This window comes from Leptopilina heterotoma, unplaced genomic scaffold (assembly GCF_015476425.1).
Source record: "Leptopilina heterotoma isolate Lh14 unplaced genomic scaffold, ASM1547642v1 Lhet_108, whole genome shotgun sequence".
In the NCBI taxonomy this organism is placed as follows: domain Eukaryota; kingdom Metazoa; phylum Arthropoda; class Insecta; order Hymenoptera; family Figitidae; genus Leptopilina; species Leptopilina heterotoma.
The window spans coordinates 27,336-45,997 of record NW_025110825.1 but is presented as its reverse complement, the minus strand read 5'-3'; the positions used below and the strand labels follow the sequence as shown (position 1 = coordinate 45,997).

Here is an 18,662-nt window from a genome sequence, read left to right as displayed (position 1 = left end):
TTTTCAAGGGCCCAAAAATATTGAAGCTGAATGCCATAAAACAGAAGAAAATATGTTGAATTTTAAGAAATTCGGTTTTTCGAATTTTTGAATATTTTTGAAAATTATGGATTTTTTAACACAGGTGGAGATTTTTAAATAAGTAAAGTATTTTTCAAGAGCACAAAAATATTGAAGCTAAATGCCATAAAGCAGAAGAAAATATGTTGAATTTTAAGAAATTCGGTTTTTCGAATTTTTGAATATTTTTGATAATTTTAGATTTCTTACCAAAGGGTGGAGATTTTTAAATAAGAAATATATTTTTTAAGAGCACAAAAATATTGAAGCTAAATGCCATAAAACAGAAGAAAATATGTTGAATTTTAAGAAATTCGGTTTTTCGAATTTTTGAATATTTTTGATAATTTTAGATTTTTTCCAAAGGGTAGAGATTTTTAAATAAGTAAAGTATTTTTCAAGAGCACAAAAATATTGAAGCTAAATGCCATAAAACAGAAGAAAATATGTTGTTTTTTTAAGAAATTCGGTTTTTCGAATTTTTGAAATTTTTAGATTTTTTACCAAAGGGTGGAGATTTTTAAATAAGTAAAGTATTTTTCAAGAGCCTAAATAAAATGATAAAATGTTTATTTGAAAACTTGTTTTCTTTTATGTGACTTATCATTTGCTGTATATAATAAACCGATTGTTGGCGAAATTAATTATAACAACTATTAGAGAAGTTAAGAATCAAATTTCAAAATTTCGTCTGTATTGCGCTTTCATGCGTGACGTGTTTGATAATTTCTATTTGAAACTGAAACCGGAACTTTGCGAAGGGTGATAGCAGGATTTCCATTCCGCACACATACCCACTTTATGTTTTGATAGTAACCAAAGTACAAGTTGTCAAATTCAAAACTACATTGGTTTTGCTTATTGACATCATATATTGTCTAAAATTTATATTATCAATTCATTTTCAATTTCTCGACAAAAATCATTTTTGTTTACATCCAAAATGTCACAGGAGGCAAATTGAGACAAATCAATTGTTCAAAACAAGGTAATTTGTTATTTTATTTCATTGCAATAACAGGCTTCGTACTCGATAATTAATTTTAAGAAAGTAGCAAAAAGTATCTTAAAAAGAGAAAAAAAGTAACAAAAAAGTAGTCATGAAAAAATTAAACTTGACTCAATTTTTTCTTATAATTTCTTAATCGTAAAAAAAGTATCAATTCAATTTTTTATTCAGCTAAATAAATGAAATAAGTAAAATAAATAAAATTAATGTTAATAAAATAAATGAAAAGGGAATAAATTAAATATTATCGAATTCAATATATAATTCATTACATAAATAATTATTAATTAAAACGCGAAGTAAACACGCGCGCGTTCGGTCTCGTAAATAATGAATAAATAATTTAGTATTCTACGAACTAAATTTATTTTTCCCTGGGTGCATTTTTTAATTAATAAATATATATTTAATAAAAATTAGTACAGGCAGAAATTTAATAAAATTTCAGTTATTAAAAACTTATAATTAAATAATAATTATTATTTTCTTTAAATATTTATTTACTTTTCAGTTTAAACAATAAAAATTGATATTTAATGAAAAATTGTTTAATCCGGCTGGACGCATGTATTACCATATGTTTGAAGATCAAAGAGACTTCGTGCAGGATAATCGTTCACGGTTATTCAGTAGAAATATCGACCAATAGTCAGACGGGAGAAAGCAAACTCACTTGTTTCTTTCTTGCAGGGAAAATTCTCAACATTTTATAACGTAAATTTTTATTTGTCATTTTGTTTCGTTAAAAAATCAGAAAATCTTTTTCTTTATAAAACCATAAGCAAAAAAATTTTATTTTTGCCAATAATCTACGTAGACCTAATAATTAAATAATTTATTTTTTTGTTTCGTTTTATTATTTTTATAAAAAAAAGTTCAAAAAATGTCTGAAAAATTGTTTTCTTTTCTAAACAAGAAAACAATGAAATCATTACCGTTTGTTTGAAAATAGTTATTGTTTTGTCACTTTTCTTCTGTTCTGTTCAGCTTTAATGTGTAAAATTAAGAGTTCAACTTGACCCGATGTATTTATGTCAAGTTGATCTGGAAAAAAAAGCTCACACCTCAGCTTTTGTACGAGTCTCTTTTTTTACATGTACCTATAATATTTTTACGCTCTTCCATGAATTTCATTTAGAAATTCATAGAAACCGACTATAGTTTTTAGAAAACCTAAAATAATTTATTTATTTTTGCTACTTTTCTATTTAAAACAAAAAAAAATTTTTTTCTAATTAGAACAAAATTACAAATAATTGAATTTTTTTAAAATAAAACTGAAATGCGACGTTCGAAATTAATTGAACTCGATGGGGAATAAATCATTAAAATTCGAAAGAAATCAGAGAATGAAAAGGAGATACCACTTAATTAACTGAATTTCCGACAGTGAGAACTTCTACTTTTCAATTGGATACCGAGGGAATAATTCTCCAACAGGTCTTCCATTCTGAGTTCATAATCACGTTTTAAATTCTTTTCACTCTTGTAAAGGATTTTTAAAATATTCCATAAAACTTTCCGACTAACTTTCTTTAAAAACTATTTCTTTAAAAACTAAAATACATTCTCATTTTTATTCCCGAGTAAAATTTTAATTTTCTGATAATTACACATGCTATACTCTTTTTTTTAAGTACACGGTAAAATATTTAAGAAGTTAATTCTCGATTAGAATTCAGAAAAACGAAAAAAAAAAATTCGTCTTAAAAATCAATTTTTAAGACAAATTTTTATTTCGTTTTTTTGCATTCTAAATGAGAATTAACTTCTGAACTTCTGAACAAAAAATAAAAATGTATTACTAATTCTAGTAAATATAGAGAAAATTAATAAACAATTATTTTTTTATAGATATAAATTATTTAAGTGTTATTAATTTCAAAAAGTTATTCATTTTGTTTTTCCTATTTTTGAATTTCCCGCCAAAAACAGTTCTTTAAATAGCCACCTAGATGGCATGAAAATTCTCTCACAAACGGAATAAAGCAAATTCACTAAAATTGCTAGAATTTTTATAAAAAAATTCTGTCTAATTTTCTAATGAAATTATATAACTTTTTCGACTGTCCAATTAAAAAATCCTACAAAAATTTTAAATAAAAGTAAAAATATATATTTAGGTATTAATATATATTTTTGTAAATAAATAAATTAAAAGATAATTTTTTTTCTCACACTTTATTTTCTCTGATTTTATCAAATAATCCCATTTATCTTTATAAATAACAAAATTCTTCTTTAAAATTCAATTATTTTCAAAAATTTTAATAACATTCTTGTCAAAATTCCCAATTATTTTCAGAAATTTTCCTCATTTTAATAATTTTTTCATAAATAATAAAAATTTTACGGGAATTAAATTATTTATAAATTTATAAGTTTCTTCTCAATAATTCAATTATTTTCATAAATAATAAAACTCATCGGAGAATTTCAATTATTTTTAATACAATTTTAACTGAATTCCTTAAAAAATGTAACTATTTTGAAAATTTTTATTAAAATTCGTCAAAAGAATTCAATTATTTAAAAATTTGGTAATAAAAAATTGATTTGAAAATGAATTTTAGTTTAAATTTCAGATAACAATTAATCTATTGAAAATCATCGAATAGTTGCAAAGAATTTTATCAAAAAATTTGATAAAAATAGAATTCCTTCAAAGAATTTTATTATTTAGCAAAATAACTGAATTCTTGCGAAGAATTTTATTAAAATTTTTAAAAATCCTAATTAAATACTTTTGAAGAATTTCTTTGAATTTTTTTTTACTAATGGAGTTTCTTTAATAATTTTAATTGAAAAGAATTTTATTAAAATTATGTAAATTCAAAACAATTGAATTCATCAGAAGAATTTTATTATTTTTTGAAAATAATTTAATTCTGACAATTTTTTGACGAATATATTTAAATATTGCATTCAAAAAAATTTTATTTTTTATATAGAATTTTTAAAAAATATTTTGAGAATAATTGAATTATTTTTAAATAATTTTAAATTCTTGTTGAAATTGAATTTTATGAAAATTTTTGAAAATAATTAAATTCTTTCGTGTAATTTTATTTCAATTGGATTAAAAATAATTTAATTCCTGCAAAGAATTTTACTATTTATAAAATTAATTAAATTCTTGCGAAGAATAAAAATAATTGAATTTTTTCGAAAGATTTATTAAAATTTGAGAAAAAAATTGAATTTTTTCGAAATGCGTTACAAATTTAGAAAAAAAATTGAATTCTTCCGAGGAATTGAATTAAAATTGTTTTGAAAATAATTGAATTTTTGTAAAGATTTTACTATTTAAAAAAATTATTGAATCGTTTAGAAGGATATATTAAAATTTTAGAAAATAATTGAATTGTTTCGTTAAATTTTTAAAAAATTTTTGAAAATATGAACAGTAATAATTAATTTTGTATTTAATAAGTAAATTTTTTAAATTTTGATTATGAAATTATTTGAAAATAAAAAATTTTGCAATTTGCATAACAATAATAAATTGAATATCACGTTCCGCGAGCGTAACATTTGATGGTATAGTTAATAATTTGCTTCATATCGTTTGTGAGAGAACTTTCATGCCCTCTAGACGGAAATTTAAAGAATTCTCTTGGCGCGAAATTCAAAATAGAAAAAATATAATGAATAACTTTTTGATATTAATAATATTTAATTAATTAATAGCCATAAAAAATTGTTTAAATTTCTATCTAACATTCACTAGAATTCATTGCAAAATAAATTCACGTTCAGAATTAATTTCTAAGTTGATATCTTTCGTACAATTTTCAACAGTGATAAAAAAAGTTAAATACCTCAGGGAGGAAAAAAAAATTCTTGTAAATTATTTGTATTATTTATAAATTAGGTAATTATTAATTTTGTAAAAAAAAAAATAATTCTAGACTACTGAAGGGTAAATAAAACAAAACTGGCATAGAATTTCAGACAGAAGAGGGCAGAATGTTAATTACTATCATTGAATGGCGGAGAGTCACACAGAGATTCTATTTAAAGCCAGGTACATCAATTAGAGGTGAATCCATGAGGATTCTAGCAGAGAGGAAATTAAAGAGCTTTTGAAGCTGATTTGCTCGGTTCTGCTGTAGAATCTTTGGTTTTCTAACAAAAGCACTTATTTCCTTTGTGAATAGCACGATCCATAATTACAAATCATTTTTTTCGAATTATTTAATTGTTTCATTGAAATTATACCTATTTTTTTTTTTGCGTCATTAGATTTTAATTACTTTATTTTTTTCGTTGACGAGTGATAATTTCTGATTTTTGTATTCACTATATTGCCACAGCGAGAAAATGGAAAAATTTGTGTTTTTTTTCTACAAATTTTCGATTTTTTGTTTATAGATTAAAATTTGAAGAGAATTTTCGAAAAAACTTACCGGTAATGAAGAGGCTCTCGACCACAACATCGCTAACCATGGTAGGCCTGTCTGTATTAATGAAACTTGCGTTGTAAGGAACAACGACTGCCACATAGAAAGTTGCTATGAGTATTAACCAATCCCAACACGTCTTATAAATCCCATAATGGCTTAAGATATATTGGGATTTCATAATCGCTGAGGTCTTGTACTCTGGAAGCGGCGCTGCCACGGAATGAAGTAGGGTCTGAAAGAATAATTCCACTTTTTAAAAAAATATTTTTCTCCATTTTTATTTAATTTCAGATTTGCGATAAAAGTGTTTTTTATTATTTCCACATTCAATCTCTTTAAAAACTATTAATAAATTTAATTAAAAAAAAGACACTCTCGAAATTTTTTAATTGGAAAATTTTTAATACTCTTATAATAATTAATTATAATTTTAATAAATTAAAATAAGTTCATTAAATATTTCCGACTTACACTTCTTAGTACCTCGATACAGAAGGTATAATTTTTATTTTTTATGCTAAAATCTCTTCTTTCTACTGTAGTATTTTTTGTACTTTAATACTTTTGTACTGCAGTATTTTTTATACTATAAAATTTTTTGTGTCCTGAAATATATTAGTATATTTGTCCTACAATATTTTTTATACAGTTAATATTTTTTTTTTTTTGCAACGTTTTCTACAGCTTTTTTTGTACTGTAACATTTCTTCTGCTGTCATATTTTTGGTACAAAAAATATTCTTCAAAAACATGTTTTCTACCGTAGTATTTTTTACCAAAAAAAAAAATTCCACAGAAAGTTTTGAAATGTGGGTTTGAAATTATTTTTGAAAGAAAATTTTGTTAAGGTTAAATATTTCGGAAGATAATTTTCCGATAAAGCAGAGGCATGTCTAAATGATTTATAGACGAGTGGTGAACACACTTGAGAAAGTAGGGTAGGAAATATATTCTCATATACTCACTACTGTTCGGAAATTTTCTACATGCCAACTACGAAATACTTCTGTAATTAATTTAATTTTCAAGAAAATTAAATCATCTCAACTTATTTCTTTTCTCCTAATCAGCACAATGTTATTTTTTTTTTTATCAAAGATTTCCTATAATAATTTTTCTTCCACTCTCATCACATGTGAGAAAGTATTATAATTTTTCTTCTAAATCCTATTAAAAAAAGAGTTCATACTAATACAAATGAGAAATACCTTCGTCTTTGTTTGTTGGTCAGCATGATATTAAAAATTCTCAACGAACTATTCCAATTACAATTCAAGAAGATTTCATCAGCAAATAATTTTGACTGTACAGAGAAAATATTTTTTCTACTCTGAAAAAAAAGATTCTACGAGTATTAAAATTTATTGAGCAAAATGTTTATTTAAAAAACTACTGCTTGTGTCGACCTTTAGTTAGAGTTCCGAATAATCTTGATAACTCTCTGTGTAATCTCTCGACTATATTTCCCTGTGAATGTTTAATTGATGAAAATACCGGTTGTATCTCTTCTTCTTTTAATTTGTCAGTCGACATCTCTGAAGTAAATTGCGTAACGTGGTCAGAAATAATTTCGAACCATGAATTTAATTTTATTTTAATTTATAAAAATTAAATAATAATTATTTATTATTTTTCCTTGGGAACTATGATTTTCAAAAATATAAAATTAAAACCTTTTTGAAATTCAATAACTTATAAGAATATTATTATAAAACATGAAGAAGTCAATCACTCCGAGTATTCGAAATCGCAGTGAAACTAGCGACCCACCGGCCGCCAGCCATCAAAAGAATCCATAGGCGCCGACACACATAGTAGCACGGTGGCCCTATACGGTTCAATCAACGCAAAAACAACGTACACTAGCTTTAATTTGGGACCAAGAAAAAAAAATTTCGTCTAAAATTGTTCGAGTTATGAATTTTTTTCCAATTTTCGTTTTTCTGATACGTGCGGGTGGGGACACTGGCTATCAAAAATTTTTTTTAAAAAATTCTTATTGGTCCAATGAAAAGAAGCATTAATCCCTCTTTAATTTGCGACCAAGAAACCAAAAATTGGTCAAAAATTGTTCGAGTTATGAATTTTTTTTCGATTTTTTTTCACTTTTCGTTTTTCTGATACAGGCGGGTGGGAACGCTGGCTATCAAAAATTGATTTGAAAAATTTTAAATTGTCACATTTTAAAAAACAATAACCCCCCTTTAATTTGTGACCAAGAAATAAAAAATTGGTCAAAAAATGTTCGAGTTATGAATTTTTTTTTGATTTTTTTCCAATTTTCGTTTTTCTGATACGGACGGGTGGGGACGCTGGCTATCAAAAATTTTTTTAGAAAATTCTTATTGGTCCAATGAAAAAAGGCATTAATCCCTCTTTAATTTGCAACCAAGAAACAAAAAATTGGTCAAAAATTGTTAGAGTTATGAATTTTTTTTCGATTTTTTTTCCAATTTTCGTTTTTCTGATACGGGCGTGTGGGGACGCTAGCTATCAAAAATTGATTTTAAAAATTTTGAATTGTCACATTTTAAAAAGCAATAGCCCCCCTTTAATTTGTGATCAAAAAATAAAAATTTGGTCAAAAATTATTCGAGTTATGAATTTTTTTCCATTTTTTTCCAATTTTCGTTTTTCTGATACGGGCGGGTGGGGACGCTGGCTATCAAAAATTTTTTTAGAAAATTCTTATTGGTCCAATGAAAAGAAGCATTTATCTCTCTTTAATTTGCGACCAAGAAACAAAAAATTGGTCAAAAATTGTTCGAGTTATGAATTTTTTTTCGATTTTTTTCCAATTTTCGTTTTTCTGATACGGGCGGGTGGGGACGCTGGCTATCAAAAATTAATTTAAAAAATTTTGAATTGTCACATTTCCCTTGGTGAATTTTGTTTTTTATCAAAATAGTTGAATTTTGGAAAAGAACTTTATTAAAATTCCTTACAATAATTAATTTTGACCCTGTGGAATTTGGTTTTCAAAGTTTTTCCTAATCATTAAAATACAATTCCACAAGAGTTGTATTTTTATTCTGGAAAGAGGATTTAATACCAGGGATCATGAAAGAATACAGAAATGACAAATTTTTATCCAAATACATTTATTTAAATTAATAAAAATACAAAACAATTCTCACTTATTACCTAAATAATAACAATACAAATTTTAAATATACACATTAAAGTTGGCAGATGTTTCTGAATTTATATTACTTTAACAAATAATCAAATTTACATTGGTAAATTTTCTAAGTTTATAATTTCCATTTTTCATTTCAATTTTTATTTCCAATTTTAATTTTAGTTTTAATTTCATTTCGCAATCGAATTAAGAAGGGTTTTTAATACTAATTTTTAATACCCGTCTGAGCAGTGATCCAATTTCGATGATAGAATATTTCCGTATAAACACCAGGATATTGACCAAGGGCACAACCCTTGCCCCAAGAAATAATTCCAACGAGATGAACCCCAACAGCTAATGGACCACCAGCATCAGCTTGGCATGCATCTTGTCCGGTTAAAGCAGCACATATCTGACCCGCTGGTAATCGTCCTTGATAATGTGTTTTACTGCAATAATTTGTATTCAAAATATTCACATTTCCCTTTTGCAATTGACTTGGAAATGTCGAATTCATCCAACCCCATCCGGAAATTTTAGCAAAACTTCCAACCAATGCTGGTTTGTTCAACAATGGAATTGCATCTCGTGATCCATCGAAGGAGAATGTATTTTGAATTTTAATAATAGCGATATCATTCACTGGAATGCTGTCACTGTTTACGTAAAATGAGGGATGCTTAATTATTTGCGAGACTCTGTGAATTGTACCGCCGTATTGTAAATTGGCTGTTCCAGATTTTATGCTATATTGATTAATACCACCAGCTGAGACACAAGCAGCTGCCGTAAGAACGTATGTTTCGGAAATTATAACACCTCCGCAATAGTGTCTGCCATTTAATTGAACGCTCACTTGGTAGGGTATTTCATCAAAACGTGATACAGTCGCTCCTCCAACTATTCGCGATGACAGACCATTCGATGGTACAGCTGAAAAAAATAAGTCTTTGATTAATTTTATTCCGAATTACTTTTCATACAGCGTCCTCCATCAGGGTTGCCACAAATATTTAATTTTATTTTTCCCTGATTTTTCCCTGATTTCCAGACAAAATTTTCACTTTTTCCCTGACCCTAAAGAATATTCTGATTCACTCTAAAAATTATTAGATACTCAAAATTCTATTACATTTATTTAAAAATTTCGTTAACTGTAAACTTATTCCAAAACATCAATAGTTTTATTAAAAACTAGCTGTCGTACCCGTCTTCGACGGGTTTTAGTTTCTACCAATACATTTAAGTTTCTACCAATCTGGAAAATCAGGAAATAGCTAGGGAATTTAATTTGACGGGAAGAAAATAATAATTAGTTACCATTATAGCTATTTTAGTAGGAAAATATTACTATTTGAATCAGTGATTAACTTTTTGTTATCAAATTAGTTATTTTAACCAATTCAAATGCAGAGAACAATATTTATCAATTTGTAGTACTTTAATTAATGTATTAAAAAAATTAAATTTTCCATACAGTTTTTGGAGTTATAGTAGAGTCTAATTGGAACTAATTGTATCGCAAGTAGACCCTACGTTACGACTGCTAAAACCTAACATAAGACCTAAATTTTAGGCTGAAAGTAGGGCTTAAATTTTGACTCGGGTCTGTTTTCATAAATATTATACATCAATAAAAATTGAAGTAAAAAGCAATTTTTTAAAAGCGAATTAATATAATGAAACTTTTTCTTAATTTGATAGGAAAATTCCCGGTTCGGCATATTCCCAGCTTTTTACAGTTTTTCCCGTTTGGTAGATACCCAGTTAAATGTATTAGTATAAACAGAAAACTGTACGACAGCAAGTAATACAATCTATATTTATATGAACTTAAGAAACAGTATTTTCATAAAATAAGTAAATTTTTATAGCCATTTGTAGATTTATTTATGGATAAAATCAAGTAAATTTAAATTTGACAAAAAAGAGATAAACCGTGAAAAGTTTGGACAAAGCAGGGAATTTTGTTAAACAAAAATAGACACCGTGTTAACTTTTGTCTTTACATTGCTCAAAACATCTCTTAAAGTTAAATCTAGAGTTAAAATGAAAAAACGTTTTAACATGTAAGTTTTTGCCTAGTGGCATAATATGCTTGTATTGTATCACAGGTGACTTACAATTCTTGACATCCTGCGAAATCATTTTAATCATAAAAAATTTCCATTTTCAATATTTCTGAATTTCTTGAAAATATTAGATTGATTTGATAAATAATTTTGAATTGCACTATTTTGACATCAAAATATTAATCAGAGACTCCAAAAATACTACTGAATTATCCTTATTAATAAAATCAGATGTCTGTCTGTACATTGCTTAAAACTTCAAAATGTTAACATGATTAGTTATTATGGACATCAGAGATTCCAAAAATGTTCTTAAAAAATTTAATGTATGTATGTATGTTTGTATGTATGTATGTTTGTCTGTCACAAAAACTTTGTACCCCAATCACACAAAAACATGTGAATCGATTTAAGTCCAACTTGGTAGGTTATTAGGTATTGACCCAAGGAAGGTTTATAAATTTACAGATTTAAAAAATATTAATTAGAACGGGAGATATTCAATTTTTTCAAAAAATTCAAAAAATCGAAAATTTCAAAATTTTTTATTTTTCATGGATTGCTTTTGAAGTTTATATACTTGAGTATTATATGTTATTTAGTCACATTTTAGCATAACTTTGCAAAAAATAAAGTCCTATAACTAATATGTAAGTATAAAAATGTTTTCAAAAAATCGAAAATTTCAAAATTTTACATTTTTTTATGGATTGCTTTTAAACTTTCTATATTTGAGTATTACATGTTATTTGGTCACATTTTAGCATAATTTTTCAAAAAATACTATTCTACAACTAAGATGTAAATATAAAAATATTTTCAAAAACTTGAAAAATGGAAAATTTCCAAATTTCACAATTTTTAATGGATAGCTTTTAAACTTTCTAAAAATGAATATTATATGTTATTTAGTCAGATTTTATCATAATTTTGCAAAAAATACTATCCTACAAGAAATATAAAAAAATTTTCAATATATCAAAAAATCGATACTAATTACTATATGAAGTATAATTCAGTAGTATTTTTGGAGTCTCTGATTAATATTTTGATGTCAAAATAGTGCAATTCAAAATTATTTATCAAATCAATCTAATATTTTCAAGAAGTTCAGAAATATTGAAAATGGAAATTTTTTATGATTAAAATGATTTCGCAGGATGTCAAGAATTGTAAGTCACCTGTGATACAATACAAGCATATTATGCCACTAGGCAAAAACTTACATGTTAAAACGTTTTTTCATTTTAACTCTAGATTTAACTTTAAGAGATGTTTTGAGCAATGTAAAGACAAAAGTTAACACGGTGTCTATTTTTGTTTAACAAAATTCCCTGCTTTGTCCAAACTTTTCACGGTTTATCTCTTTTTTGTCAAATTTAAATTTACTTGATTTTATCCATAAATAAATCTACAAATGGCTATAAAAATTTACTTATTTTATGAAAATACTGTTTCTTAAGTTCATATAAATATAGATTGTATTACTTGCTGTCGTACAGTTTTCTGTTTATACTAATACATTTAACTGGGTATCTACCAAACGGGAAAAACTGTAAAAAGCTGGGAATATGCCGAACCGGGAATTTTCCTATCAAATTAAGAAAAAGTTTCATTATATTAATTCGCTTTTAAAAAATTGCTTTTTACTTCAATTTTTATTGATGTATAATATTTATGAAAACAGACCCGAGTCAAAATTTAAGCCCTACTTTCAGCCTAAAATTTAGGTCTTATGTTAGGTTTTAGCAGTCGTAACGTAGGGTCTACTTGCGATACAATTAGTTCCAATTAGACTCTACTATAACTCCAAAAACTGTATGGAAAATTTAATTTTTTTAATACATTAATTAAAGTACTACAAATTGATAAATATTGTTCTCTGCATTTGAATTGGTTAAAATAACTAATTTGATAACAAAAAGTCAATCACTGATTCAAATAGTAATATTTTCCTACTAAAATAGCTATAATGGTAACTAATTATTATTTTTTTCCGGTCAAATTAAATTCCATAGCTATTTCCTGATTTTCCAGATTGGTAGAAACTTAAATGTATTGGTAGAAACTAAAACCCGTCGAAGACGGGTACGACAGCTAGTACTTCATATAGTAATTAGTATCGATTTTTTGATATATTGAAAATTTTTTTATATTTCTTGTAGGATAGTATTTTTTGCAAAATTATGATAAAATCTGACTAAATAACATATAATATTTATTTTTAGAAAGTTTAAAAGCTATCCATTAAAAATTGTGAAATTTGGAAATTTTCCATTTTTCAAGTTTTTGAAAATATTTTTATATTTACATCTTAGTTGTAGAATAGTATTTTTTGAAAAATTATGCTAAAATGTGACCAAATAACATGTAATACTCAAATATAGAAAGTTTAAAAGCAATCCATAAAAAAATGTAAAATTTTGAAATTTTCGATTTTTTGAAAACATTTTTATACTTACATATTAGTTATAGGACTTTATTTTTTGCAAAGTTATGCTATAATGTGACTAAATAACATATAATACTCAAGTACATACATACATACATACATACATTAAATTTTTTAAGAACATTTTTGGAATCTCTGATGTCCATAATAACTAATCATGTTAACATTTTGAAGTTTTAAGCAATGTACAGACAGACATCTGATTTTATTAATAAGGATTATTATTTTTCCATACGAATTAAGATTTTCAAAACATTTTAATTCAAACCTATTGAAATTTAAAATTAACAACTTATCAAAATTTTATTGTTAAACATGAAGAAATCGATCACTCCGAGTCGAAGACTCGGAGTAATCGCTTTCTTCATGTTTTGTAATAATTTAAATTACAATAAAATTTTTCAAAAAAAATTTAATTATTTACAAAAATCTTAATAAAATCCTTCACAAGAATTCAATTACCTATTTTTACAAGTAGTAAAAATTTCTCAAAAGAATTCAATTATTTGAAAATTGTGCAATAAAATTCGTAGCAAGAATTCAATTATTTTCATATAAATAATAAATCGATTATTTGGAAATTCATTTTTAAATTAACTTTTATTAGAAAATTCTACGAAAATTCAATTATTTTAAATTCGAAATAAAATAATTTATTGCATAATTAAATGTTTGTTAAAATTAAATTTTCATAAAGAATTTTATCAACAAATTTTTAAGTAATTGAATTCTTCTAACGAATTTTCATAACATTTTTAAGAATAATTACTTTTTTCGAGAAATTTGATTAAAATTCTATCAAAAATAATTAAAATCCTGCTATGAATTTAATTATTTATGAAAATAATTGAATTATTGCGACGAAGTATATAAAAAATTTGTAAATAATTGAAATCCTGAGAAATTTTTATTATTTATGAAAATAATTGAATGTTTGAATAGAATTTTATTAATATTTTTGAAAATAATTGAATTTCTGAAAAGAATTTTATTACTCTTGAAAATAATTTTATTCTTCTGATTAAATTTATTATTATATTATTATTATATTTATAATTTGTTTAAATAATTAAATTGTTAAGAAGAATTTCATTAAAATTTTTGAAAATAATTAAATTCTTTTAAGCAGTTTAATTAAAAATAATTGAAAATAATTATTAAATATAATGAACATATAAATTCACAAGTTTTTAAAATAATTGAATTCTTTCAAAGAATTTTAATAAAACTTTTAATAAAAATTGCATTTTTCTAGAAATTTATTTAAAATTGTATTAAAAATAATTGAAATACTACGATGAGTTTTATTATTTAATAAAATAATTGAATTCTTGCAACGAATTTTATTAAAATTTTTAAAAATAAATAAATTACCGAGAAAAACTTTATTCTTTATGAAAATAATTGAATTCATGCGAAGGATTTTAATAAATGTTTTTATAAATAATTGAATACTCGTGAAGAATTATAAAAAATCTTTTTAAATAATTAATTCGTTTTGAAAAATCTCGAAATTTTAGAAAATAATTGAATTTTGGAGAAGAATTTTATTATTTATAAAGATAATTAAAATTTATACGAGAATTTATTAAAATTTTTTAACATAATTGAATTTCTGAAAAGGATTTTATTACTCTTGAAAATAATTTTATTCTCGTGATAAATATTGTCATTTATTAAAATAATGAAATTTTGCAAAGAGTTTTATTAAAATTTTGGAAATAATATTAAATACATATTAAAAATTCAACTAATTTCAACAAAATTGTATTAAAAATATTTGAAATTCTGCGATGAGTTTTATTATTTTTGAAAATAATTAAATCCAAGTAAAAAATTTTGTTTATGAAAATAATTGAATTATTGAGAAGAAATTTATAAAAAATTCTAAATATAATTGAATTACTGTTAAATTTTTATTATTTATAAAAATACTTGAAATTTTGACGAGATATTTAAAAAAATTTTGAACATAATTAAATTTCTGTGAATAATTATATTACTTTTGAAAATAATTGAATTTCTCCAATCATTTGTAACTTTTCCAAAATTCAATTTTTTTAGTATTTTTAATTAAAATTCTTCTATAAATCTTTTATTTTTAATAATGAATTAAATATATATTGAAAAATGTAACTAATTTCAGAATTTGAATTATTAAAATTTTTGAAAAATCTAACTTCATTATAATTTCTAATTAAATTCATTCAAAATTGAAATTTTGTAAAATTAAAAATTAAAACCTTTTGAAGTTGATCTATTTATGAAAATTGTAAACGCAATTCTTGTAAAATTCAATTAATTTAGATTTTTTTAAATAAAATTATTCATTAAATAATTTATAAGTAATAATTTTGTGATAGCTCCTCTTTATGAATTGAGCTATTTTAAAAGAAATTATTGTGAGAAATAGAAAAAATTGAAGGTTTTGTATTAGAATTCGTAGTAATTTCATAGTTTATACAAAATTTTTCAATAAAATTCTTATTTTTTTATCCCAGTGGAATATTACTACTGTTAAGCGAAGGATTTTTTTTTGAAAAAACTTTGTTTCCTACAGCTGAAAACCCACACTTTCTATAAAGTAGGCTTAGAAATATTCCATTGGGATATTATAGCTTAATGTAATCTGGACCCCTTGCTATATGGATTATATTATATTAAAAGTTAATTAAAAAACCTGATTTAAAAATATCTGAATCAATTTGTTTAATTAAGAGGTTTAATTAAAAAATAATTAAAATTTTTTTATTAAAACCGCTATTTAAATATGAATACAGCTCTTTGGCTTGTTAATCTTTGCGGAGTAAACTTTAGTTTAGTTATTCATTTATGATCCATTAGTACTTGTGTTTTAAATAAATTATTAATGTTCCACTACATTTTGCCGAACCAAAATAATTTTCTACGTTAGTTTATAATTCAATAAATTGATTTTCATTTTAAAATTCTCGTTAAAATTTTATACAGAAAATCAAAGAACGTGGACCATTTTCTTAATTAAAAAGATATATAGTTGGAAAATTAAATTAATTATGTCAGAGTAGTCAAGTGATTAAAATTTATATGAAGTAAAAATTCACTTACAAAAAAATTCGTTTGCTTTTACATTTTAAGATAATTAAGAAATTTCGAGAAAAATTAATATTTTCGAAAGTAAAATTCATAAAGGTTAAATTTATGTTTCAAAGAGCTATTTTCATCCTGATTTCTACTCTTACTTGACAAGAAGTATTTTTTTTTTTTTAAATAAGAAATTCTTTTCCAATTATATTTCAATATTGAATTTTAACAAGTCATTATGTTTAAGCGAATTATTTTATTTCAATAAAATATATTTTTAATAAATCATAAATAAAATTATTGTTAGTTATTTTATTTCAATAAAATATGTTTTATAAATCATAAATAAAATTACTATTAGTTATAATAAATAAAATTAATTTACATTTCGAAATTATTATTGCTAAAATTAAAGATAGTTAATTATGCAAAAAATAGTTACAATGGAAAATAAATTTGATTCAAATAATTTTTTTTCAGTGTCTATAATTTTTGTTAACAAGTTAAAATAATTATTATAATTATAAAAAGTACTTACCTGTTGCAAAAATTGCCACAGCTACTATTGTCATGTATCCAATCATGATTGATGCTTCACAAGGAACTAACACGAAAATACGAATGTTTCGAATGTACTTTAAGAAGCAATGGTCTCTTAATCTTATCATAAATCATTTCCTCATTTTGCACATTTCATAGAAATTATTACACTTTACATAATCAGTGAATCAGGTGAAATTTTTTTTTTCAGAATATATATTTTTTTCGGTTATGAGATAATAAATTATAACACACACTGTGTCAAGTACTTGATAAAATACTTCATCAGAAAATATTATTCATAAAGTAACTGTAAACGTTAAAAGTTATCGGAAACCTTAATAAATTTTATTTATTTGTGAAAGAGATAATATTATTATTTTACCGAAATCGTCATTCTTTTTTTTTTTTGAAGAGAAAAAAAGTTAGGAAAGTTTCAAAAAGAGACGTCATAATATTTTTAATCATTTGTTGTAAATTTATGGTATGAACTTTTGATAATACGAGTTCTAAAATTTATATTAAGGACTAATTTTAAATTTTTCTTTCTTCAAATTTTAGTGCTTTTTAATTTTTTATTTGCAAATTCTTACGTCTTAAGAAATCACATTATTTCTTAAATTAATTATCTAATTATGATTATTTATAACTAATTATCTAATCATAATTATTTATAATTAATTATCTAATTATAATTATTTATATAATCAATTATATTGTGATAATTAATAAAATAAAACTGATTTACTTTTCAAAATCTGAATAAATATTTTCCATTCTAAATATTTTGATATTTTTTTTATTATATTAAGAAAATAATGAGTAATTATGTAATTAAAAAAATTATGAGTAAAACAAATTTTGCATTTTTAAGACAGAAGTGAATTTCTAATTAAAAATAAATTCGATTTGTAAATACACACGTGTCAAAAAGATACATATCTTTCAGATAACTTTTGTTCTAATTCAACATGAATCACATTTAATTTCAAATGATTGATTGCAACTGAGAAAAATGATTAATTGAATAATTTTCAGAATATTATGTTTTCGAATTTTTATCTTTTCACTATCGTAAAATTAAAAATAATAAGATTTATTATTTTTTGTAAATATGACTTTTCAGTAGAAAACAAGATGACTTCATTTTTCTTCTTCTTTCTCAAAAATTTATTAAATTCTAAATAGTTTTTTTGATAAATATAATTTTTATTTCTATTTTTTATGTTTATTATTTTTATATTTATTATATGTTTTGTTGTATTTCTTATTTATTTATATTTATGTTAAAAGAAAAATTTTTGTTAAATAATTGAATTTCAAAAAAGAATTTTATTATTTATGAAAATAATTGAATTTCTAAAAAGAATTTTATTATTTATGAAAATAATGGAATTATTGCGAAGAAATTTATAAACAAAATTTTAAATAATTGAATTCTTGTGAAATTTTTATTATTTATTAAAATACTTGAATGTTTGCAAAAGAATTTTATAATTTTTTTTTTAAATTATTCAATTTTTTTGGGAAATTTTTTTTAAATAGTAGATACTGAAAATAATTGAATTTTGAAAATTTTGAAATACAAAAATAATTTATTTATTGAATAATTGATTTCTCATAAAGAAGTTTATCAAAATTTTTTAAATAATGAAGTTGTCACGAAGAATTTCATTAAAATTTTTAAAAATAATTGAATTCCCGTGAAAATTTTTATTCTTTACAAAAGTAATTGAATTGTTGCAAAGGATTTTAGTAAATGTTTCTTAAAATAATTAAATGCTTGTAAAGAATTTTATAAAAATCTTATTAAATAATTAATTTTTTTTTTGAAAAATTTTATGAAAATTGTGTTTTAAATAATTGAATTTCTGTGAAAATTTTATTATTTATAAAAATAATTGAATGCTTTTAAAAAATTCCATTAAAATTTTTT

The 18,662-nt window shown here is 23.2% G+C and overlaps 2 protein-coding genes across 2 annotated transcripts in view; both read right to left on the bottom strand.

Moving 5' to 3' along the window:
* The window catches only part of LOC122502537 (potassium voltage-gated channel subfamily H member 8-like), a 92,196-nt gene that overhangs the window by 65,412 nt on the left and 8,122 nt on the right, over window positions 1–18,662 (bottom strand). The window contains exon 4 of the mRNA XM_043612652.1: window positions 5,479–5,707. Coding sequence (XP_043468587.1) covers window positions 5,479–5,707 — 229 coding nt within the window. The remainder of the gene's footprint in view (window positions 1–5,478; window positions 5,708–18,662) is intronic.
* LOC122502615 (trypsin delta-like) lies at window positions 8,560–16,882 on the bottom strand. The gene is made up of 2 exons (XM_043612769.1): window positions 16,725–16,882; window positions 8,560–9,532 (listed from the first exon to the last, which is right to left on the bottom strand). Exons 1-2 carry the CDS (start codon window positions 16,852–16,854, stop codon window positions 8,823–8,825), a joined length of 840 nt encoding a protein of 279 aa, XP_043468704.1. The 5' UTR covers window positions 16,855–16,882; the 3' UTR covers window positions 8,560–8,822.